Genomic DNA, 26,971 nt, shown 5'->3' with positions numbered 1-26,971 from the left:
TCTCCCTGTTCTCTCTCTCTCTCTCTCTCCATCTCTCCCTGTTCTCTCTCTCTCTCCATCTCTTTCTCTCTCCCCCCTCTCTCTCTCTCCCTGTTCTCTCTCTCTCTCTCTCTCTCTCTCTCTCTCCCTGTTCTCTCTCTATCTCTCTCCCTGTTCTCTTTCTCTCTCTCTCCCTGTTCTCTCTCTCTCTCTCTCTCTCTCTCTCTCTCTCTCTCTCTCTCTCTCTCTCTCCCTGTTCTCTCTCTCTCCCTCTCTGTCTCTGTCTCTCTCTCTCTCCCTGTTCTCTCTCTCTCCCTCTCTGTCTCTGTCTCTCTCTCCCCCCCCATCCCTCTCTGATCCGACGTCCCGGTGGAGGGGTGCTGGGGGCTGTGGGGGGGTACCCTCCCTGGTGGAGGGTGGAGGACTTTTTTCAGAGAGGAGGTGTGCGGACCAGCAGGGTGTCTGGGCGGGGGCGGAAACCTGAACCGCTGCGAGACGCAACGGCGACAGATGGGCGGCAAACGTCATGACAACAGGGATCCGAATTTTTATTGGCACAGACAAAACGCGGTACAAAAAAGTGTTCCCTCCCGCTCCCTCTCTCTCCCACTCTCTCTCGGTTCCCTCGAAGGAATCCAGATGTTCCACAAGCCGGCGTGACGGGAGAACCGCGCACACGCCAAGAGGGACACACCGAAACTCACGGCTCATGCAAACAGTGTGAACGATGGATTATCTCAGGGACGGAGAATCGTGCGGCCGTGCGCATGGAGGCGATGAGCAGGCCCCTCATGTCATCTCCGTGTGGACAAACCTGGAAGAACTGGGCAACGCTCGCTCTAGTGTTTATTACAATTATATAATCTTTATGCATGCATCCGTCAAGACTCTCAAGCATCACGACATACCTAAAGCATTTACCAAAAATACACCGGAGATATGCTCATCATCACAGAGTATGTACACTGACTGTCCCGGGTGCATGGATGGATTGGGATTGGTGCTGTGGTCTAGTGTGCACAGAACCGGTGTGGAGGGAACAGGCAGGGGAAGCTTCTACGTCTGTTTAGATCCACATTTGTGCTTCCATTACATAAAAAAAAATACAATGTACAATCTCCTTGTGATTAGTTGAAACACAAACCAATAGATTAATACCCTGATGGAATCTTACATCTTACCTGTTAATGTAGGGATAGTGAGTGCTGGACTAGTGATGGCGTCACTAAACATGTTATACAGAGTATTGGTCTAACGATACGGTCTCTAAACATATTATAGTGAAAATTGGTCTCTAAACAAACATATTATAGTGAGTATTGGTCACTTAACATGTCAAAGTGAGTATTGGTCTAGTGATGTAGTCTCTAAACATGTTATAGTGAGAAATGGTCACTAAAAATGTTATAGTGACCAAATAAAGTGTCCTATAGTTACATATAACATATGTTATAGTGAGTATTGGTCTAAGGTTTCGTTATGTTATTCCCGTATACTTTATTTTGAACTTGTTTCGTAACAGCCTGTTGCATCTGCTTCCATCCTGAGAATCTCTTCCTGCTGCCTGTTTTTCCCTGAAGCAGTCACTCACTGGCCAGAGGACAAGGACGGCCGTATATGAAATGTAAACATGAAGTCACCCGAGCTTTACCACCACCCAGCCAATCATTAGCCAGATACAACTGACATGTATGTGCTATTGGTGGAAGCAGTTCATTGTGACCCGTGTGCGAGCAGTGCAAGGGGACCGAACTCATGCAGCTACGCAGCCTTGCTATTGGTTCCCCGGAGTGTCGTCGCCCGTGACAACGCACCGACGGTCCAATCGTCCCCCACGGTCGTAAAGACTCATAAGGATTGAGGATTGTCTCGAGGCTCTGCGTCGCCACGGAAACCGGGAACGCATTCAGGGTGAGGGTGTAAATCCTCCTGAGACAATGTCCAGGATGTGATTGGGCGTGGAGGTCATCGGTGTTGGTGAATTTACACGCCCCGCCCCCTACAGCCCACCATGTGCCAATACACACCAGTACCAGGACCAATCAATACCAGTATGTATACCAGCATGTAGATATATCTGCATGTGTACCAGTATTATAGCACTATGGAAATATACACTAATATAGACCAGTTATAAATATCTACCAGTATGAATATATACCAGAATTTATATAGTATGAATGTATGCATTAATACCAGTCGGTACCAGTATGTAAATATATCACTATGTATATATACCAGTATGGATAAACAAATATATACCAGTAATACATATAAACCAGTATGAGTATATACCAGTATGTATACCAGTATGATACCAGTATGGATATACACATATATATACCAGTATGTAAACCAGTATGATACCAGTAGGGATATATACACAAATATATACCAGTGATAAATTTTTACCAGTACTAATATATACCAGTATGTTCTGGGTGGAGATGATTCAACTGATTCTGCTGATTCTGTGAAGACCCTGATCTTCATCACGACTTCATCATCCTCATCATCATTGTGCTGCGTGCTTCATCTGTTGTTTGCACCAATTTACAACCAAATAGAGAACACACACACACATACACACACACACACACACGCATGCACACACACACAAACACACACGCGCGCGCACACGCACGGTCCTTCACGTCATGCTATGAGCAGCTGGGGTGAGAAGCCTCTTCTCTGGGTAGCAGTTGAGGCAGAGACAGGAAGCCAGACACACGCATCCAGTCGGACACACCTTAAACCAGTCATCAAGCCAGTCAGCCAATGAGTCATAAAGCCTTACAGAACAGTAGTCAGTCAGCCAGTCAGCCAGTCAGTCGGTCAGAACATGCCAGCCAGCCAGTCAGCCAATGAGTCATAAAGCCTTACAGAACGGTAGTCAGTCAGCCAGTCAGTCGGTCAGAACATGCCAGCCAGCCAGCAAGCCAATGAAGCAGTTGGCCAGGTGTTGCAGTGGGAGTCGCCAGCTGCCTCTCAGCAGCGAGGTCACAATAGAACGTTTCAATGAGAAATCATTCTCTATTCACTCAAAGATTTTACCCACAGTGCACTATGACTTCCGTCTCTCTCTCTCTCCCTCTCTCTCCCTCTCTCTCTCCCTGCCATTTCTCTCCCTCCCTTTCTCTCTCCCTATCCCTCTCTCTCTCTCTCTCTCTCTCTCTCTCTCTCTCTCTCTCTCTCTCTCTCTCTCTCTCTCTCTCTCTCTCTCTCTCTCTCTCTCTCTCTCTCTCTCTCTCTCTCTCTCTCTCCCCCTCTCTCTCTCTCTTCCTGTCTCTCCCTCCCTCTTCCATCAGGTGTAAACTGGTGTAAACTGGTGTAGACTGGTGTAGACTTCAGCATAAGTTTAAACAAGTAAAAGGTGTAAACTGGATTTACTATGTTTAGCCGACTGACTTGTGTGTTTGACTGGTGGTACTGGTTAGGTTGGGGTAAAGCAGTGTAATTATACATTGCAGGTCTGTGAAGCAGATCCATAACCACGGATAAAGTCTGAGTCTCGTTAGTCCTGGACCCTTGACCCCGAACCGGGCTTCCTCCTCCCTGGGTTTTCACCTCCACCACAACCACACGGCCGTTAGAGGTCCAGGGGGACCTCAGTACTGGAGCCGTCCGGACCAATCTGCTCATCGCCACCTCGGCCAAGGTCCAGACGTTCCAAGCCCAACGATTCCAAGTGATTGAGTGTCAAGGCGAAAGGGGGTGTGTCCTATAGACAGAGGGGGGTAGGGGGCCGTCCTCCAGATAGAGGATGTGTTTGTGTGTGTGTGTGTGTGGGGGGGGGCGTGTCCTATAGAAAGAGGGGGGTTAGGGGGGTGTCCTTCAGACGGAGGGTGCGGGTTTGTGTGTGGGAGGGGGCGTGTCCTCCAGTCAGAAAGGGCGTGTCCTCCGGCCATAGGGGGCGTGTCCTGTAGACAGATGGGGGTGGGGGGGGTGTCCTTCAGACGGAGGGTGCGGGTTTGTGTGTGGGAGGGGGGGCGTGTCTTCGGGCCAAAGGGGGCGTGTCTAGGCGTCCAGCAGCATGTGCCAGCGGCTGACCCACTGGCCCTGGCCGTCCTTCATGTCCTCCCAGTGCAGAAGCTCCTCCTCCCCGCTGCTGTTCTGGCCCAGGGACACCCAGCCCACCATCTCCTTCCTCTTCATGCTGCGCCGGCTGTAGATGGACACCATCAGGGTCACGTCCGACAGCTGGAACAGCGCCACCTGCAGGTGCAAAAGACATGGTCACGGGTCATGGCCAGAAGGGTTTGGATGGTAATAATGCTAATCATAATAATAATAATAAAAATACATTTTATTTCAAGTGCCTTTCATGTCCCCCAAGGACATTAGCAATGGAAAAAATAATTGTAAAAATAACTTCAAACAGGGACAATATAAACAGCCACTAAACACTCAGTCAAAGACACTCCTTGCTACCACGTGCTACTGGGGGAGTGCAGTGAACCGAAGGGTCCATGCCGATAAGGCGAGGGGATCGAACCCACAGCCTTTCAGCTCAAAGCGCTGCGGATGAAGAAGATAGTATTGACTGGCGGTGGATCGGTGAGGCAGCGCGTACAAAGTTGTACAACATGCTGCTCAGGACTTTGGGGTGACTGTTACTAGGCAACCGAACGATTGGAGCCGATGTCGCGGCGCGCCTGTTAGCAAAACGAATGCTTTGTCTGGTGAACGGTTATATGAATCAATAAACCCAGAGGCATTCCACCGCCGCGGCTGAGCATGAGCAGCGAGCACGCTCCTCCAAGAGACCGCAGTAGAAACACACTGAGAGTAACACACTGGGAGTAACACACTGAGTAACAGACTGGAACACACTGAGAGTAACACACTGGGAGTAACAGACTGAGAGTAACAGACTGAGAGTAACACACTGGAACAGACAGAGTGACACAATGAGAGTAACACACTGAGAGTAACACACTGAGAGTAACACACTGGGAGTAACACACTGAGTAACAGACTGGAACACACTGAAGGCCAATTTCCACCGGAATCGGCACGGAAGCGCCACGGCAGCGAAGCGGCTGTGTTCCGTACTGCAATCCCCACTGGAAGCGGCACGGACACGTTCCGACAGATGGCTCAAGACGTGAATAATTACAATAAGTATTCATACAATATTATTCACGAGTTATATTGAAACCATATATATTATAATATACATTATAATATATATGTATATATACATAGGCCTACCTTATAATCAACAATACACATGACATAACCCATTAAATACGTTAGACCTATGATTTCTAGATGTCATGGCAACGTCCACTCGCGACACTGGACTTGCGAGGCATCGACGCAGACTTTCATTTCTTCTTTGCCACTGATTAGCTATTGATACCATACCATAGATAGACTGTATAATATATAAATACCCTGTGAATTGCATAGGGATCGATGTGAGCTCATGAATATTCATGCGCAAAGGCAAACTGATTGGCTGTAGTCGTGTTCTGAGACACGGCAGCGAACCGGCAACTTTCAGAAATAGAAGAGACAAGTATCGTAAACGAAGTGCCGGTTTGGGGACGGTTCCGTGCCGTGCCGGTGCCGTATCCAGTGGAATAGCCTACGTTCACTTGAATGGTTTATATTATTTTCGGCGAGCGATTCGCTGCCGTGCCGCTTCCGTGCCGATTCCAGTGGAAATTGGCCTTGAGAGTAACACACTGGGAGTAACAGACTGAGAGTAACAGACTGAGAGTAACACACTGGAACAGACAGAGTAACACAATGAGAGTAACACACTGAGAGTAACACACTGGAACACACTGAGAGTAACACACTGAGAGTAACAGACTGAGAGTAACAGACTGGAACACACTGTGAGTAACAGACTGAGAGTAACACACTGAGAGTAACAGACTGAAACAGACTGAGAGACAGAGGTTAACACACTAGAAAAGACTGACAGAGAGTAACCCACTGGAACACACCGAGAGTAACAGACTGAGAGTAACACACAGAGACAGAGAGTAACACACTGTAACAGAGTGAGTTACAGGCAGACTGTAACACACTGTAACAGACCATTACAGACCCCTAGACATAGACAGACTCACAGAGAGTAACATACATACTGTGACAGACAGACTGAGAGTAACATGCAACCGACTGTAACAGAGTAACAGACCGTAACAGAGTAACAGACCGTAACAGAGTAACAGACCGTAACAGAGTAACAGACCGTAACAGAGTAACAGACCGTAACAGAGTAACAGACCGTAACAGAGTAACAGAGTAACAGAGCGTGACAGAGTAACAGACCGTAACAGAGTAACGGACTGTAACAGAGTAACAGACTAACAGAGTAACAGACCGTAACAGAGTAACAGAGTAACAGAGCGTAACAGAGTAACAGACCGTAACAGAGTAACAGAGTAACAGAGCGTAACAGAGTAACAGACCGTAACAGAGTAACAGACCTGGAAGACGAAGGTCTCCTTGAAGACGGGGTTGGGCTGGCCGCGACGCACCGACGTCTTGCAGCGGGAGATCTCCTGGCCCACCGAGTTCAGCAGGACCAGCCTGCAGTAGGTATCTACAGAGAGAAGCAGGAGGAGGACCTGGTGAAGGGGTGTGTGGGCGAGGAGTGAGTGAGTGAGTGGGTGAGTGGGTGAGTGAGTGAGTGAGTGAGTGAGTGAGTGAGTGAGTGAGTGAGTGAGTGAGTGAGTGAGTGAGTGAGTGAGTGAATGTGAGAGAGTGAGTGAGTGAGTGAGTGGGTGAGTGAGTGAGTGAGTGAGTGAGTGAGTGAGTGAGTGAGTGAGTGAGTGAGTGAGTGAGTGAGTGAGTGAGTGAGTGAGTGAGTGAGTGAGTGAGTGTGTGTGAGAGAGTGCGTGCGTGTGTGTGCGTGTGCGTGTGTGTGTGTGTGTGTACCTGGTGGTCTGGTCACAGCCATGTTGTGGAAGTGGCTCCCCTTCAGGACCTCCACCGACATGCGCCCGGTGGTGGCCTTGTAGGACAGACCCAGCAGCAGCTCCGGGACCCCCCCGTGGGCCAAGGACTGGCCCGACGACACCCCCTCTCCGGGGGGGGCTACCGCCAGGCTGAGCTGGGAGTCCAGAGACTGGCAGAGAGGCAGGGGGTAGACAGTACAGAGACAGGTCATTAAGGAGCAGGTAGGGGTTAGACAGTACAGAGACAGGTCATTAAGGAGCAGGTAGGGGTTAGACAGTACAGAGACAGGTCATTAAGGAGCAGGTAGGGGTTAGACAGTACAGAGACAGGTCATTAAGGAGCAGGTAGGGGTTAGACAGTACAGAGACAGGTCATTAAGGAGCAGGTAGGGGTTAGACAGTACAGAGACAGGTCATTAAGGAGCAGGTAGGGGCAATAGAGACAGGTCAGCAATCCTACAAGTTCTAAATTCTAGGTTCCAAGTTCTGGTATCACGGTCCTGATACCCAGCTCACGGCTTCGAGGTCTAGACGTCCCGAGACCGTAGGTTCTAGACCACAGCGCCTGGGTTCTAAGGTTCCGCGCCCCTCTAAACCCCCCCGCGGTTCCCCCCCCCGCCCCCCCCCCTCACCTTCAGGTTGCTGCGGGGCTCGAGCACCAGGCTGGTCTCCATGGTGCCCCCGTCGGGGTTGAGCCCGCCCAGCCGCAGGATGCTCTCGCCCACCAGCCTCTCGCGCGCCATGCGTCCGCCCAGCGCGTACAGCCGGAAGCGCAGGCCCGACAGCAGCAGGTCCGACGGGTCCAGCCGCGCGAAGCGGAAGGCGTCGTCGAAGCGCGGCTGCGGGCCCTTCTGGGCCGAGGTCTTGCGGCGCTGGCGCTTGGCGGGCAGCAGCACCACGTGCACCTGGTGGCAGTCCATGCCGCTGCGCGCCTTGTCCGGGATGTCCCGCGCGGCGATCACCCGCACCTGCAGCCGCTCCGCCTCGGGGTGGTACTCCAGGGACAGCAGCAGGTGGCCGCAGGTGGTGACGGGGGGGCCCCGGGGGGCCGGGGAGACGGCGGTGGGCTCGCCGGGCACGGCGTCGCCCAGAGGAGGCGGCTCGCCCTGGGGGGGGGGGGGGGGGGGGGGGAGACGGGCAGGAGGAGGGAGAGGAGGTCAGCGCTGGGTGCTGCTGGGGGTGACACCAGGGGAGGGGGAGGGGGAGGGGGGGGAGGAGCAGCAACAGTTTCCTTTTGCTTTTTCAGAGGACGTTAGTAGGTGTCCCAATGTAGGCCTCTCTCTCTCTCTCTCTCTCTCTCTCTCTCTCTCTCTCTCTCTCTCTCTCTCTCTCTCTCTCTCTCTCTCTCTCTCTCTCTCTCTCTCTCTCTCTCTCTCTCTCTCTCTCTCTCTCTCTCTCTCTCTCTCTCTCTCTCTCTCTCTCTCTCTCTCTCTCTCTCTCTCTCTCTCTCTCTCTCCCTCTCTCTCTCTCTCTCTCTCCCCCTCCCGCTTACTCTCTCCCTCTCCCTCTCTCTCTCTCTCTCAGCCTGGAGCTAACCTTGGCCGCCCACTACTCTTCCAACTTGGCATAAAATCAATCAGTGCACATTAACACCAAGACACACTAACACGCAGACACACTAACACACAGACACACTAACACACAGACACACTAACACACAGACACACTAACACACAGACACACTAACACACAGACACACTAACACGCAGACACACTAACACACAGACACACTAACACACAGACACACTAACACACAGACACACTAACACACAGACACACTAACACACAGACACACTAACACGCAGACACACTAACACGCAGACACACTAACACACAGACACACTAACACACAGACACACTAACACGCAGACACACTAACACACAGATACACTAACACACAGACACACTAACACACAGACACACTAACACACAGACACACTAACACACAGACACACTAACACACAGATACACTAACACACAGACACACTAACACACAGATACACTAACACACAGACACACTAACACACAGACACACTAACACACAGACACACTAACACACCCACACACTAACACACAGACACACTAACACACAGACACACTAACACAAGACACACTAACACACAGACACACTAACACACAGACACACTAACACACAGACACACTAACACACAGACACACTAACACACAGACACACTAACACACAGACACACTAACACACAGATACACTAACACACAGACACACTAACACACAGATACACTAACACACAGATACACTAACACACAGACACACTAACACACAGATACACTAACACACAGATACACTAACACACAGACACACTAACACACAGACACACTAACACACAGACACACTAACACACAGACACACTAACACACAGATACACTAACACACAGACACACTAACACACCCACACACTAACACACAGACACACTAACACACAGACACACTAACACACAGACACACTAACACACCCACACACTAACACACAGACACACTAACACACAGACACACTAACACACAGACACACTAACACACCCACACACTAACACACAGATACACTAACACACAGATACACTAACACACAGACACACTAACACACAGATACACTAACACACAGATACACTAACACACAGACACACTAACACGCAGACACACTAACACACAGACACACTAACACACAGATACACTAACACACAGATACACTAACACACAGACACACTAACACACAGATACACTAACACACAGATACACTAACACACAGACACACTAACACGCAGACACACTAACACACAGATACACTAACACACAGACACACTAACACGCAGACACACTAACACACAGACACACTAACACACAGACACACTAACACACAGACACACTAACACACCCACACACTAACACACAGACACACTAACACACAGACACACTAACACACAGACACACTAACACACAGACACACTAACACACCCACACACTAACACACAGACACACTAACACACAGATACACTAACACACAGACACACTAACACACAGATACACTAACACACCCACACACCGAGTAACTCTGACTCACCACCAGGTCCCTTTAACCACACACACGGCAGAAGCACCCATGGGTGGCATTAGCAAAGGATCCTGTGTTGATTGTGTGTGTGTGTGTGTGTGTGTGTGTGTGCGTGTGTGCGTGTGTGCGTGTGTGCGTGTGCGTGCGTGTGCGTGCGTGTGCGTGTGTGTGTGTGTGTGCGTGTGCGTGTGTGTGCGTGTGTGCGTGTGCGTGTGTGTGTGTGTGTGCGTGTGTGTGTGTGCGTGTGTGTGTGTGTGTGCGTGCGTGTGTGCGTGTGTGCGCGGGTGGCTCTTTGTAGCACCTCAGGGCTCCAGGTGGAGGAGCTGTCAGTGGCGTCGTTGTTGTCCAAGCCCGCATTCTCCTCCTCCACCTGCACCTCCGCCTGCACCTCCCCGCCCGGGGCCCGTGGGCCCAGGAGGCTAGGGGTGGGGGTGGGGGTGGGGGTGGGGGTGGCCCCAGGGCGCAGGGAGCCCCGGGCCCCCCGCAGCGAGGGCTCCTTCAGGGTCCCGGTCTGGCTCCTGGGGGTCCCGGTCTGGCTCCGGGGGGTCTGGCTCCGGGGGGTCTGGCTCCTGGGGGTCCCGGTCTGGCTCCGGGGGGTCTGGCTCCTGGGGGTCCCGGTCTGGTTTCGGGGGGTCCCAGTCTGGCTCCGGGGGGTCTGGCTCCTAGGGGTCTCTGGGCGGCTGGACTGGGGTCTCTCGCGGCTCTCTAGGACCTGGAGGGACATGGGGGGGTCCTGGAACCCTGGGGAGCTCCGGTCCTCCATGTCTGGAAGGAGAACGTCTGGGTTAGGGACCAACATCTGGAGAGATATCAGGAGAACGTCTGGGTTAGGGAAAAACATCTGGAGAGAAATCAGTTAGAGCGTCTGGGTTAGGGAAAAATATCTGGAGAGATAACAGGAGAACGTCTGGGTTAGGAAAAAACATCTGGAGAGATATCAGTCAGAGCGTCTGGGTTAGGGAAAAACATCTGGAGATATTAGTCAAAGCGTCTGGGTTAGGGAAAAACATCTGGAGAGATATCAGGAGAACGTCTTGGTTAGGGACCAACATCTGGAGAGATATCAGTCAGAACGTCTGAGTCAGGGACCAACATCTGGTGAAATCAACCTCATCAGAACATCTGGATTAGGGACCAACATCTGGAGAAATCACCGTCAACAGAACATCTGGGTTAGGGACCAACATCTGGTGGAACATCAGGAGAACGTCTGGGTAAGTGACCAACATCTGGAGAGATATCAGGAGAATGTAATGGTTAAGGACCAACATCTGGAGAGATATCAGTCAGAGCGTCTGGGTTAGGGACCTACATCTGGAGAGATATCAGTCAGAGCGTCTGGGTTAGGGACCAACATCTGGAGAGATATCAGGAGAACGTCTGGGTTAGGGACCAACATCTGGAGAGATACGTCTGGGTTAGGGATCAACATCTGGAGAGATATCAGGAGAACGACTGAGTTAGGGACCAACATCTGGAGAGATAGGTCTGGGTTAGGGGTCAACATCTGGAGAGATATCAGGAGAACGTCTGAGTTAGGGACCAACATCTGGTGAAATCAATCTCATCAGAACATCTGGATTAGGGACCAACATCTGGAGAGATATCAGTCAGAGCGTCTGGGTTAGGGACCAACATCTGGAGAGATATCAGGAGAACGTCTGGGTTAGGGACCAACATCTGGAGAGATATCAGGAGAACGTCTGGGTTAGGGACCAACATCTGGAGAGATATCAGGAGAACGTCTGGGTTAGGGACCAACATCTGGAGAGATATCAGGAGAACGTCTGGGTAAGGGACCAACATCTGGACAACCCATCCGTGAGAAGGTTTCCATTCCCCCCGTAGCTGGAACACAGACTCTAGTTCCAGCTGCAGACCTCGAAGGCAGCGAGGCAACGTCCGCCGTTGACTTTCTACTGGACGTGTTCATTTGTGGTGCAAGGGATTATGGGACAGATGTGATTTGCCAATCGACTACCACTGGCAGACTTCCTTTCACTTCCCCACAGTAACGTGTAGAACATTGTGACACGGCAGGTATTCACATGAAGGGGTATCATATCTACTCGGCCACAAACGTCTCAGTATCCTAGAAAAACGATGCACGGTCTTTACAATACTTCTATCAAGGAGTTTGAAGATGTTAAGAGCCCTCGTCTGTGCGGCCATCTCACTGTGTCTTTACGGTGTCTACACCGAACGCACTCTTGTTTCTGTACTGGAAGAACCAGCTGTTTCACAATGGATGTGACGTCAATCTCTGAGCTTTGTGTGCGTTTGCAGACCGACCACATCGACCGTGAAGTGTTTAAGGTGACAAAGTACATCGGATGGTAATGTAGGTGTCTTAATGGCTTTATGCTCTGGGCTGGGACATCATTGCTTCATTGAACTAAGGTGTTTACATGACAGATAACAATTCAGATGACTACAACACACACACACACACACACACACACACACACACACACACACACACACACACACACACACACACACACACACACACACACACACACACACACACACACACACACACACACACACAATCGCGCCTTCTTTCTCTCCCAGTGGGAACAGAGCGTTCTACAGACCGATCAATAATCGTTATCTCCTATTGGCTGTAATCAGAGCAGTGGGCGGGCCTTTAGCGCTACAGTATGACTCATAACAACACACTGAGCCCTATCCCACAGCTTGCTGTGACCGGGTGTGTGTGTCGAGTGTGTGTGTACGAGTGTGTGTGCGCTCTGAGTCTGTACAACAAGACCTGAAGATGGGGAGTCGAAGGATAATACGAAGGTGTTTGAGTCAATCAATTCAACTCGCACACAACAAAGGTGTCCTTTCAAAATGTTCCTCCCACACCCTACCCCTCCTCTCTCCTCCTCTCCTCTCTCCTCCTCTACTCTCCTCTCCTCTCCTCTCTCCTCCTCTACTCTCCTCTCCTCTCCTCTCTCCTCCTCTACTCTCCTCTCCTCCTCTACTCTCCTCTCTCCTCCTCTTCTCTCCGCCTCTCCTCTCTCCTCCTCTTCTCTCCTCTCTCCTCCTCTACTCTCCTCTCTCCTCCTCCTCTTCTCCTCTCCTCTCTCCTCCTCTTCTCTCCTCTCTCCTCCTCTTCTCTCCTCTCTCCTCCTCTACTCTCCTCTCTCCTCCTCCTCTCCTCTCCTCTCTCCTCCTCCTCTTCTCCTCTCTCCTCCTCTTCTCTCCTCTCTCCTCCTCTCCTCTCCTCCTCTCCTCTCCTCTCTCCTCCTCTCTCCTCTCCTCCTCTCCTCCCCCCCTGCTCTGTGTGTGTTGCCGTGGGTCCATCACCTCCACACTCTGAGGCTCCGCTGCTGACCTCGTCCTGGTCGGAGAGGAGGTGTCCAGACCCCCGGCGCCCCCGCCCCCGCCCCCCCCCCGCGGGCTGGGAGAGGGCCCGGGCGGCCGCGCGGTGGGAGGCGCCCCCGCCGCGGAAACTATGGGAGCGCGAGACGGAGATCTCAAACTGCTTCAGCACCTCCTCCTCCCCGTCGGAAGCGCTGCTGCCCTCCTCCTCATAGAAGTCCTCCTCATGCCCATAGCTGTTGACTGGAGGGGGGGAGGAGGGGGAGGAGGGGGAGGAGCGAGGGGAGGGGATGGGGGAGGTGGGGAAGGGAGGATGGGGAGAGGAGGGGAGGGGGGGAAGATAGGAGGGGAGGGGGGGAAGATAGGAGGGGAGAGGAGAGGAGGGGAGGGGGGAGGAAGGGAGGGTAGTTGAGATGGGGAGAGGAGGGCAGGGGAGGAGGGGAGAGGAGAGGGGAGGAGGAAAGGGGAGAGGAGAGGAAAACAAGGGAAAAGGGGATGAGATGGAGAGCAAGAGAAAGGAAAGGAAACAAGGAAACATTTAAAGACTAGAAACTTGTTCTCTTTGAAAGCAATTGAAATTAACCCGCCATCGAGTCAGGTAGCATGGTGAGAGCAGGGCTACAGTACAGTAAAGTAGAGTGACAGTAGAGTAGCAGTAGAGTGACAGTAGAGTGACAGAGGTGACAGTAGAGTGACAGTAGAGTGACAGTAGAGTAGCAGTAGAGTGACAGTAGAGTGACAGTAGAGTGACAGTAGAGTGACAGTAGAGTGACAGAGGTGACAGTAGAGTAGCAGTAGAGTGACAGTAGAGTAGCAGTAGAGTGACAGTAGAGTGACAGTAGAGTAGCAGTAGAGTGACAGTCGAGTGACAGTAGAGTGACAGTAGAGTAGCAATAGAGTGACAGTAGAGTGACAGTAGAGTGACAGTAGAGTAACAGTAGAGTGACAGTAGAGTGACAGCAGAGTGACAGCAGAGTGACAGTAGAGTGACAGTAGAGTAGCAGTAGAGTGACAGTAGAGTGACAGTAGAGTGACAGTAGAGTAGCAGTAGAGTGACAGTAGAGTGACAGCAGAGTGACAGTAGAGTGACAGTAGAGTGACAGTAGAGTGACAGAGGTGACATTAGAGTGACAGTAGAGTGACAGTAGAGTGACAGTAGAGTGACAGTAGAGTGACAGTAGAGTAGCAGTAGAGTGACAGTAGAGTGACAGTAGAGTAGCAGTAGAGTGACAATAGAGTGACAGTAGAGTGACAGTGGAGTGACAGAGGTGACAGTAGAGTGACAGAGGTGACAGTAGAGTGACAGTAGAGTGACAGTAGAGTAGCAGTAGAGTGACAGTAGAGTGACAGTAGAGTGACAGAGGTGACAGTAGAGTGACAGTAGAGGGACAGTAGAGTGACAGTAGAGGGACAGAGGTGACAGTAGAGTGACAGTAGAGGGACAGAGGTGACAGTAGAGTGACAGTAGAGTGACAGTAGAGGGACAGTAGAGTAGCAGTAGAGTGACAATAGACTGACAGTAGAGTAACAGTAGAGTAGCAGTAGAGTGACAGTAGAGTGACAGTAGAGTAGCAGTAGAGTGACAGTAGAGTGACAGTAGAGTGACAGTAGAGTAGCAGTAGAGTGACAGTAGAGTGACAGTAGAGTGACAGTAGAGTAGCAGTATAGTGACAGTAGAGTGACAGTAGAGTGACAGTAGAGTAGCAGTAGAGTGACAATAGAGTGACAGTAGAGGGACAGAGGTGACAGTAGAGTGACAGTAGAGTGACAGTAGAGTGACAGTAGAGTGACAGTAGAGTTACAGTAAATGGACAGTACAGTGGCGATGGAGTACAACACAGTAACAGTAGAGTGACAATACAGTTACAGAGAAGCAGTAGAGTGACTGTAGAGTAGCCGTATAGTGACAGTAGATTGACAGAGGTGACAGTAGAGTAACAGTAGAGTGACAGAGTTGACAGTAGAGTGACAGTAGAGTGACAGTAGAGTGACAGTAGAGTGACAGTTGAGTAACAGAGGTGACAGTAGAGTGACAGTAGAGTGACAGTAGAGGGACAGAGGTGACAGTAGAGTGACAGTAGAGTGACAGTAGAGTGACAGTAGAGTGACAGAGGTGACAGTAGAGTGACAGTTGAGTGACAGAGGTGACAGTAGAGTGACAGTAGAGTGACAGTAGAGTGACAGTAGAGTGACAGTAGAGTGACAGTAGAGTGACAGAGGTGACAGTAGAGTTGCAGCTGAGATTGACACATTGGTAATCACAAAGAGCTTCCCTCCTCTGTCACCACGGAGACCGTTTGCGCAAGGCATCTCCATGGCAACGTCAGTTGAATAGGTTCAGTGCGAGTAGGGGTGAGACAGCTGATTGGCTCTCAGGGGTTCTGAGGAGGAAGTGGCGAGGTCAGGTTGGACTGACAACACTGCTAGAAAACACGTGTGTGTGTGTGTGTGTGTGTGTGTGTGTGTGTGTGTGTGTGTGTGTGTGTGTGTGTGTGTGTGTGTGTGTGTGTGTGTGTGTGTGTGAGTGTGTACACTGGTTCACAGTATACACACATGTAACATACAACCATCGGCTTATGAAAGATGAGCACGCACACACACACAACCGCACACACATACTAGCACACAGCCCCGTAGAAACACTAATTCTCTCTCAATGACTGGAGTACGCACACATGTTCAACAGCCTGATTCAACATTGCGTGTGTGTGTGTATGTGTATGTGTGTGTGTGTGTGTGTGTGTGTGTGTGTGAGTGTCTGTGTGTGTCTGTGTAGTACTTTGAGAATCCAGAAGAGTGAAAGCTGCCCATGTAAGCTCGTCCTCAGCATGCTGATATTCAAACCGGTCAGCCACAGAACTAAAACCAACGCTCTAGGCTCTAGGCTCTAGAGACTCAAGACTCTAGACTCTCTAGATCTGGTTTGAGTTGTCCGATGAGGCGTGTCACCCAAACTCAACCCTGAGTTCTGCAGCCTGTTGCACCAGCAGCTGTAGGTTAGTTCTCTCTTCAGTTAGGGTGCAAAGTCCACACCGAACCAGTGGAACTAGTTTGATACTAAAGCTGTATCTGGTTGCACTTAACTTCATATCTTAACTTCTCTGACGTAAAGTCGAAAAACAACTGAAACATTGTCGAGGAACTTTAGAATTAACATCCTGTGGCCAATCAGTGAGTTGGACGTCATGGATGTACAATCAGCTGGTGTCTTTGAATATCCTAAGCAGCAGCGAGGAGTCAGAATCCTCCCACATTTCCAAAGGGTTTCATCTGTCACAGAGACAACCAGCATTACACGGAGGACTTTGTCACCTGATGTCACCGAGCTAGTGTGATGTCACCGAGCTAGTCTGTGTGATGTCACCGAGCTAGTCTGTGTGATGTCACCGAGCTAGTCTGTGTGATGTCACCGAGCTAGTCTGTGTGATGTCACCAAGCTAGTCTGTTTGATGTCACCGAGCTAGTCTGTGTGATGTCACCCAGCTGTGTGATGTCACCAAACTAGTCTGTGTGATGTCACCGAGCTAGTCTGTGTGATGTCACCCAGCTGTGTGATGTCACCAAACTAGTCTGTGCGATGTCACCAGGCTAGTCTGTTTGATGTCACCCAGCTGTGTGATGTCACCCAGCTGTCTGATGTCACCCAGCTGTGTGATGTCACCCAGCTGTGTGATGTCACCCAGCTGTGTGATGTCACCCAGCTGTGTGATGTCAGCCAGCTGTCTGATGTCAGCCAGCTGTGTGATGTCACCCAGCTGGGTGAGGTCACTGAGCGAGGCTGACCGGTGTCACAGCGTTCCACTGACCGACGCACGGTCGAGTTGCCGTGCGCTCCAGACGAGCCGTCCCCAGCTGCTACGGGCTAACGTGTCGTCGCTAATAGTTACCTTGACGTGGCTGTGAACCTAGGCCTGTCTGACTGCCGCTGCCTGGCTCAGGGGTAGCTCCTGGGTGAGTCCTGACAGGTGGTCCCTGGTCGGTGGGGGGGTGGGGGGGGCCCTAGGGGCTGCCGGCTGTGGGGTACCGGGTGTGCGTCGCGGAGCTCTGGGGGAAGCGTTGAGCGAACCAAACAGGAGCTGGAGTGTTGACCGAAGGAGTAAAGGTGGAGCCACGCCCCCTTCAGGAGGAGGAGGAGGGGCCGAGGAGGGAGGCTTCATGTTTGATGAGTGGGATGGGCGGCGGGAAGCCTCTCTCTCTCTCTCTCTCTCTCTCTCTCTCTCTCTCTCTCTCTCTCTCTCTCTCTCTCTCTCTCTCTCTCTCTCTCTCTCTGGTTCTTTCTCTCGCTCACATTCTCTTACTCTCTTTCCACTCTCTCTACCCTTCTACTCTCACTAAATATTTATAACTTAAGAAGTTGTTTGTTTAATTTGACACTGGCCTGACTCTGCTTCTTGTTGACTCTTGTTGATTCTCTCTCTCTCTCTCTCTCTCTCTCTCTCTCTCTCTCTCTCTCTCTCCTCTCTCTCTCTCTCTCTCTCTCTCTCTCTCTCTCTCTCTCTCTCTCTCTCTCGCTCTCTCTCTCTCTCTCTCTCTCTCTCTCTCTCTCTGGCAGGGCAGGGCTGTGTATAATGAAGTCACCACGTTGTTTAAAGACAAACAACCAGCAGAAAGGAACTATTTACCTTGTCCTCTGCTTGCGTAACCTAAACTAAACAGCTCCCCAATGACGTATTAGTGTGAGACGAAATATCTGTCTCACACTAATAACACTTTCAGGAGTGTTATTACTTTTTGCACTTAAAAACCCCCTCCACTCTGCTCCCTCCCTCCCTCCCCATGTTGCTAAGAAGTCTCCCATTCGCGCACCTGTGATTGACAGGCAAGATGGATTCCATGAACCAATCAGGGTGGAGAGACGGGTGAAGGGTCTCTCCCGACTGGTCAGAAAGGAGCCGGAAGCGCTCTAAAAGCCGATGGCAGAGTCCCGCCTTACAAGAGCAGGCGCAGTCAACAGCAGAGCTTTCATGGAGCGCTTCACTCAGTCATAGGTGACGCACGGCGCAGAGAAAAAAATGACCCTCAAATAAGAACTCCTGAATCTCCGCTACTGCCCCCTTAAGGGGAAACCAAACACTGGTTTGGTTTCACGCAGGGCGACGTGGCCGTCGCCCTGCGTGGTTGACTCCGCCGTCCGTGTGTCAATGTGCGACTGAATGGTTGTGAGTCGCTTTGGATAAAAAAAGCGTCAGCACAATCCCCTCAATGTAAATGTGAATAAAGGGAGTGTGTGAATAAGGGGGGGTGAGAGTGTGGAGAGCTTACCGAGACCCTGACGAAGCCCCCCCGTGTCGCCGGGTCTTCCGCCCCGGACCGGTCTGCTCCAGGCAGGGCAGCCCCCCCACCCGGGAGAAGCAGAGCTTCTTGGTGATGAAGAGGAAGAGCACGCCCAGCGCCACCACGAAGACGGCCACGGCCGTCAGGAAGCCCAGGGCCTCGGGGGTGACTGGCAGAGAGAGAGAGAGGGACAGGGGACACACGATGACACACTGATCGGACCACACCAACAGGCAGCCTGCGCGCACGCACACACACACACACACACACACACACACACACACACACACACACACACACACACACACACACACACACACACACACACACACACACACACACACACACACACAGGTGTACACGCACACACACAGGCGTACACACACACACACACAGGCGTGCAAACGGGCGTACACACAAACGCACGCACACACATACACACACACACACACACACACACACACACACACAGGGGTACACACGGGCATACACGCACAAACACACACAGACGTACACACAGTTGTACACGCAAACACACACAGGTGTACACACACACACAAGCGCACACAGACACACACACAGGCGTATACACACACAGGCGAACGCACGCACACGCACACACACACACACACACAAACAGGCATACATACACACAAACACACAGGCGTACGAACACGCACACACACAGGCGTACGCGCACATACACACACACACACACACACACACACCATGCATACAAAAAGCAAGCAAAGACAGAACACATGGTATATGTGGAAAACATACAGACAGAACCATGTTTTAGTACTTTTGATCGATTGGTAGGTAGCTGTACACTGCACATCAACACGACTATCACAATACACACACGTCTGTCATTCTGTCTCGTGTCCTCCTCATGGGGTACCTTCACCTTCCATTCTGTGATGACCAAGCGAGCACAACTTCAAGCCAGAGAGGACGGGAAGTCAGCTGGCCAGAGAGGCGAGCCGCGTTGAAGCAGGCGTGTGTGTGTGTGTGCGTTCGTGCGTGCGTGTGTTTCAAGGATGCACGCAGGTGTTTTGGCGCTTGAGTGAAAAAGAACGTCTCTAACGATTAGAGAGGAAAACGAGAGAGAGAGAGAGAGAGAGGAATACAAGAAGTGAACATGAAATAAATCAATCATTCAGAGCAACACAGCAGGAATCTAGAAGACAGGGAGAGATGGAGAGAAACAATTGAGAGAAAGGTAGAGAGAGAGAGGGGTGGAGAGGAGGAGAGAGGTAGAGAGCAGCAGAAGGATATAGTTGGAGAGCGAGAAAAAGAGGTAGAGAGAGGTAGCGAGAGAGAGAGAGGATCCATGAGTGAACATGATGAACACGTTCATCCGACAGTGTTGTGCGTTCTCCTGTTTCCATGGAAACGCTGGGAGTAAAATCAAATCAATGACAGGAGAGAGGGAGGTATGGCCTGCAGAGACCTTAAGCTGAGTGAGTGAGTGGGTGAGTGGGTGAGTGAGAACAGAATGTTTTATAGTGTGCGTGTGGTTGAATGGGGAGGGTGTGCATGAAAGAGATGGGCAAGCGAGCAGCAGAGAGAGAGGGAGGTGAGAGAGAGAGGGAGGTGAGAGAGAGAGGGAGGTGAGAGAGGGAGGTGAGAGAGAGAGAGAGAGAGAGAGAGAGAGAGAGAGAGAGAGAGAGAGAGAGCGAGAGATGAGACTGCTGCTGTGTCTACTGTAGAGCACTTTCCTATTGGCCAGTTTTTGGGAGAACTGGTTGATCACAAACTCAAACGTTTACGTCTAAACGATAACGAGTCATTTATTAATCAATTAACACTGGACGGTTTTATTCAAAAAGAGAATAACAATACAGTAGGAATAATAATAACTAATAAGTACAGTGTTTCCCCTAGAATTTTTTTTAGGCCCGGTGGTAAGAGCTGATAGTGTGATTTGTTATACATTTTTCACGGGATGCTAGACTATTTGTTGGTTATTTCGATATAAAACACTTGCTTAGCCATCACAAGTTGATAATGATTCAATAAACACGTTATTAACAATAAACTAATTTTATTTACAATACAATTATTTTTATTATTATTTTTTTTTTCCTTTGTTTTTTTTTTTTTGCCCGGTTGTTGGCCTGGCGGGGGCGCTCGTTGGCCTGGCGGCCCGCCAGGCCTGAACAATGGTAGGGGAAACACTGGAAGATATGTTCCTCCACGAGGGTGGTGTATTCCTGGACATACTAACACCCTGCTCTATGTTAGACCCCAGAACCAGGGGCTTGGGGTATCCCTACTATAGAGGGGGATGAGACATGGAGATGGAGAGTCCCCAGGCGACCAGACACACTGTGAGTGAGTGTGTGTGTGTGTGTGTGTGTGTGTGTGTGTGTGTGTGTGTGTGTGTGTGTGTGTGTGTGTGTGTGTGTGTGTGTGTGTGTGTGTGTGTGTGTGTGTGTGTGTGTGTGTGTGTGACGTGTGTGTGTCAGCTGCAGCGAGACAAGAGGGTTCAGTGTGGGCGACACAAACAGACCCCCCGCTGTCTGGAGCCAGATGGACAGGATGGAGTCCCCTCTCACACCTGCCTACCTCACACACACACACACACACACACACACACACACACACACACACACACACACACACACACACACACACACACACACACACCCCCCCCCCCGCCTAACACGCACACATACACACACACACACACACACACACACACACACACACACACACACACACACACACACACACTACCCCCCCCGCCTAACACGCACACATACACACACACACTCGCACACACACAGGTACACATTTCAAACACACACACACACCCTAAAGCACACACACTTTATCCGTCCACACACTGATACACACAACCCACTGATAAGCACACTGGTACACACACACACTGATAAACATACACATCCTCCAAGCTGATACACACTGATATACACACACTGATACACACACACTGATACACAAACATATCCTTCACACTGATACACGTTAAAGCAGTCTGAGAATGGTTCACCATGGACCCTGTTTCATCATCTTGGGTCTCAGGGACGAAGGAAGAGGCTGAGATTTATAGGCATCTGATTGGCTACAGAGAGTTCCTTGTTGAATTTGTGAATCTAGCGAGGTCAGGAGAGCCTAAAAAATCCAAATACAGTCCAGTTCACAAACAAATGCAAACAAATTCACAAATGAAAAGCGTCTTGTTAATTCAACTTTAACAGTTTGTATATAAAATAAATGTAACAACATACAAATATATTTTTGATGAAAATTGCTAATATTTTTTTAATTAATATATTTATAGATTTATATTACATTTATTTAAAACAAGGTACATATGTGTGTGGATCAGAAATGTGTTTGTGAAACTTATTTTTGTTTATGGATTTATTTTACATTTATACATACCGATATCCATTTATGTGTGCATTGAAATGTATTTGTGAGAAGAGAGTAATTTATACATAAATCACAAAATACATTTGTGAATCCTTCTCTGTGCATTCATTATTAATGAGACTGTTCTGACCCCATAGAGATTGGTCCAGTGATGCACTGTGATCCTGCATTAGTGCCACTAATATACCTCCTCTGACTATGCTAAACACACACACACACACACCCTAATCACACACACACAGACACCCTAAAACACACACAAATAACCCCCCCCCCCTATAATACACACACACACCCTAAAATAAACGAATAAACGCACACAAAAATACACACACACACACACCAATACACATTGATCCACACACACACGCGCACATACATGGGACACACAATTACACACAGTATTGAACGTAAACACTAACCACCCAAATACATTACACGCACACACGCACACACACACACACACACACACACACACGCACACACACACACACACACACGCACACACACACACACAACCCATACAAAAACACGAGATACAAACAGGTGAAGTACACACACATTCACACACACACACACACACACACACACACACACACACACACACACACACACACACACACACACACACACACACACACACACACACACACACACACACACATACACACCCACACACATGGACACACGCCACCACCCTGAACACAGAGTTAGTTTCCGTGGAAACGCTGTAGAAGCGGCGCTAGGTATTGTGAGCGTGCCCACGCACCACAGGTTGCCATGGCGCCATCAGTCTGGCGGGAAGACGGATCTGACGGCCTTTGCGCTCGCCCACCTCCATTTTGTTTACTGAGCCGTAAAGAGGGCCAGTGTGTGCACGTGTGTGTGTGCGCACGCACGCGTGTCTCTGAGTTTGTCTGTGCATGGGTGTGAGTGTGTGTGTGCAAGTGTGTGTGTGTGTGTGCACCCGTTTGTGTGCGTGTGCATGCATGTGTGTGTTTTCACGTGTGTTTGTGCGTGTGTGTGCATGTACGTGTGTGTTTGTGCGTGGATGTGCATGTGTGTGTGCGTGTGCGCCTGTGTGTATGTGTGCATTGTGGTGTTGGATGCACAGAGCTTGTAAGAATTGTACCTAACACCGCCTATATGAAAGAACCTTCCAGAGAATGAGAGGCTGAATGGCTTTTATCCTTTATTTTCCAATCAAAGAGGACTTGTTGTAGACACTGACCTGAACTGACCAATGCTTTTGGACCCTTTAAATCCAAAATGGATTCCCTTTTAAAAATAACGTTCTGGGATGTTTCCTCTCCAGTCTTGTAAAGACAAGTTGGACGTTGGGCAGGTAGTATGTTGTAATTCTGGTGTGTTAGCCCCCCCTGTAGGCCAAAGGCAGAACTACATCTACACTGGGCCCAGAGCTCGGGTGACTGGTGAATCGAAATGCCACTGCTTGTCTCGAACAAGGTCCTTGTTAGCTCATTGAACCATTCTTGTTATGCACACAAGTCTACAAAGATGGTGAAAACGTTGGCAACAAAATGTTTATCTGATTCATCTGCGAGAAAGGGCTTCTACGATAACAATGTTGTTATATCTAATACCGAATGCCCCAATCCCAACCATCCTAATTAGTTGGACTTACCATGGTGTCGTGGTTTTAGTGTATATTTAAAGTGCTCGCATCTCACGCTCGTCATCAGTGTTCAGTTGGGATTGGCTGTTAGGGTGGAGGTAAAGAATGAGGACAGCACCCAAGTAACCCAAAAAGCCTTTCCCACAAAGCATCAGCAAACAACGCCATCTACTGGACGTTTTTAGGAATCACTACTGAAGACTACTTTGGTAGTCTTTCGAGTATTTCGAGAATATGTTTGTGAGGAGCACCCTACTGGCATTCTGAAGCAAATACAGAACGGGATTAGTGGAATACAAGACAAGTCGTTTTTAAAGCAATTTGTGAAAACGTGCCCGATAGAGTGTTGCTTACTGTGATACGCAGACAGCAGCCAATCAGAATTGGTCCCAGATCCATTCAAACTGGCCATGTATCCTCTCCTCCTACTACTCCGCCGTCTATTCTCTCTCTCTCTTTCTCTCTCTCTCTCTCTCTCTCTCCCCCTCCCTCCCTCTCTCTCTCTCTCTCTCTCTCTCTCTCTCTCTCTCTCTCTCTCTCTCTCTCTCTCTCTCTCTCTCTCTCTCTCTCTCTCTCTCTCTCTCTCTCTCTCTCTCTCTCTCTCTCTCTCTCTCTCCTCGTCCCTCTTCTCTCTCTTGTCCTCTGAGGACTGACTGGCCTTCCCACTCCGCCCCCAACGTCCGACAGGAAGTGTCCGTCCCTCTGACTTCCTGTTGGGCCCGGGCGGCCTTCCGGTCGGGGTAGGGTGCCGTGCATGTAGGACCTCTCTCGCCTCGGCTAATTCCTCACGTTTACTCAAAATGAAATCCCCTGTCAAGTCTCTACCTCCCTCCCTTCTCCCGTCCGTCTCCCTTCGTCTCTCACCTTCTCACTCTCTGGCTCAAACACTGAATTAGATTTGACTTGATTCAATCTTAAAGGAATTATCTCTTCAACGCCCCCCCCCCCCCCCCCCTTCTGTCCCTCTCTCAATCGCTCTCTTTGCCTCTCTCTCTCTCTCTCTCTCTCTCTCTCTCTCTCTCTCTCTCTCTCTCTCTCTCTCTCTCTCTCTCTCCATATCTCAATCTACCCTCTTTCTCTATCCTTATCCCTCCATCTCTCTCTCTCTCACTCTCTCTCTCTTTCTCTCTCTCTCTTGGTATCAGTTTATGCTATTAATAACAATACGTATAATGTATTAATAATTCATATGTATAATTAATAATAATTATCAAATGATCAAAATGGTAACAAAGGCTGCAAAAATGAATAAACAAATGAATGAATGAACAAATAAACGAATGAATGACATCAGATCCGGCTGTGTTCTTTGGATGAAGGAGGAAATGAGGGTCATAAGAATGGATGGAGGAGGGAGGGTTGGAGCCTAGAAGGCGTCCACCATATAATCAATACTAATGTTGTCGTCATACGTCCTATCAGAGATGATCGGGCCTCTTTGTGGGAAAAGGCCATAAAGCATAATAAAGTATTCAACTTTCGTATGATAATATACTCTAACCTCCATGCAGTCTATGATGATTGATGACCCAGTATCACATAGAGGCACGCACACACGTGTACACACACACACACACACACACACACACACACACACACACACACACACACACACACACACACACACACACACACACACACACACACACACACACACACACACACACGCGCACACTCAACTGTGAGTGCCAAGTTATTCAGCTGTTGTAACCCCAGGGGTGTTTGTTCTCAGCCTGACAATAGCTCATTTAAATGCGTTATGAAACTGGATCTCCTTGGATACACAACCGCAGTTCGGACTAAAGACACGCAGTCCCATAAAACTGTAGTTTTTATAGATTGGTGGAGGAGGTAGAAAGTGTGGAAAAAAGAACGTTGTATGTACTGGACTTTTAGTTGATCCAAAATCCAGGTATGTAGAATAAACCATCCCTACCTGAACATTATAATTATAGGCCAATGTCGACCATGAGTGGGATGAGAGCAGGCTACAGGATGGATAACTAGCCTGGACCAGACACACTAGTAGCGTATTCAATACGAGATATGGCGTCATCAACCCACAGATTGGGCCAACATTACGGCAAACAGGCCTTTAACGGAAACACTATATAATGGATAACAAACGGGCCTTCACATCTCCAGTCCATCGGTCGGTCCGTTTAACAACCCGCCGCATAGAGCCATCGATCCGGCTGAACATCCGCACATTACCGCTGACAGACGACCAGACCCGGACACAATTGGGGATTCAAGTTAGTGACTTACTGTCCGAGGCCATGGCTGGGTCTGCTCTGGCTCCGTGACGGACGGTGAACCGGGTGTTTTAGCGGTACAGAACCATCCCGGTGCGGTTCACATGCCCCGGTCCGGAACGCAGCATCCACTGGGACGCTGGAGCTATGGACTGGCTTTCCCCTTTCCGCCGCAGTCATTCGTTAAAACCGTACAATCCATGGAGAGCTCCGTGATACGACCGTACAGTCCATCGTTTTGCGTTTCATCAACATCAGGTGCGCCTCGGCCGACGGTCCGCCTCGAATTCGAAACAATGACGCGCCTGACGCTCCTCTACCGCTCAATTACCGCGCATATGCCGCCGCTCTGCCGCTCCGCTACCATTCCTCTACCGCGCCTCTGCCGCTCCCCTACCGCTCCTCTGCCGCTCCCTTACCGCTTCACTACGGCTCCCTCCCCGCCTCCCGACTACACACCGAGTGCACCGCGACACCTCTCCAGAGTGCCTACACACCGAGTGCACCGCGACACCTCTCCAGAGTGCCTACTCTCCAGAGTGCCTACGCTCCATAGTTGGTTACCTGTTTACCTGTTTTGGGGAGCCCACCTGGAGAGTCTTGAGCAGATCTAGGGTCCAGGTCTGGTTCCGTATCTAAACTCGGGGGCGAAACAGCAACCAGCGTGAGACCCTGCACTTCTGACTAGCTGCAGTGGGCTATACTACAACCCCCAGTGTAGCCCACCCCCAGCCGACCCACCAAGCTGTGGAGACAGGAACGGACAGGCCAGTCCCTGGGCTTCAGCACTGACGTGAATCCAACCGGACACACAGCTGTGGAGCTAGCTGCGTTCAGCCTTTAGCATTACCCGCTGCCAACTTGTTTTTGTTTCTAAGTAAATGAAATGCAGCGTCTACGCACAATGAAAGAAACATGGGGCACAATATCCCTTGGGTTCAGAGTGAGGAAAGAGAGTCAGGAATGGCTTGGACTACATCGCCCGATTTGTGAAATATAAATAGTAAATTGTAACTTCTAAGTAGGTGCTATTTAATAGGCCTACACACTATGCACAATATGTCCACTCACTGTGATGTAAAATGC

At 50.1% G+C, this 26,971-nt stretch overlaps 1 protein-coding gene across 1 annotated transcript; it reads right to left on the bottom strand.

The window, feature by feature from the left end:
* Positions 1-509: 509 nt before the first annotated feature.
* syt16 (synaptotagmin XVI) lies at positions 510-26,300 on the bottom strand. The gene is given in 9 exon segments (XM_060051500.1): positions 510-4,194; positions 6,429-6,544; positions 6,880-7,069; positions 7,532-8,005; positions 10,284-10,747; positions 13,298-13,555; positions 18,575-18,621; positions 18,623-18,824; positions 25,899-26,300. Coding segments are annotated over 9 exon segments (1,962 nt in total). The 5' UTR covers positions 25,912-26,300; the 3' UTR covers positions 510-3,996.
* Positions 26,301-26,971: the final 671 nt, after the last annotated feature.

Source organism: Gadus macrocephalus, chromosome 5 (genome assembly GCF_031168955.1).
Source record: "Gadus macrocephalus chromosome 5, ASM3116895v1".
Taxonomy (NCBI): domain Eukaryota; kingdom Metazoa; phylum Chordata; class Actinopteri; order Gadiformes; family Gadidae; genus Gadus; species Gadus macrocephalus.
This window is presented reverse-complemented; position numbering and strand designations above follow the sequence as displayed.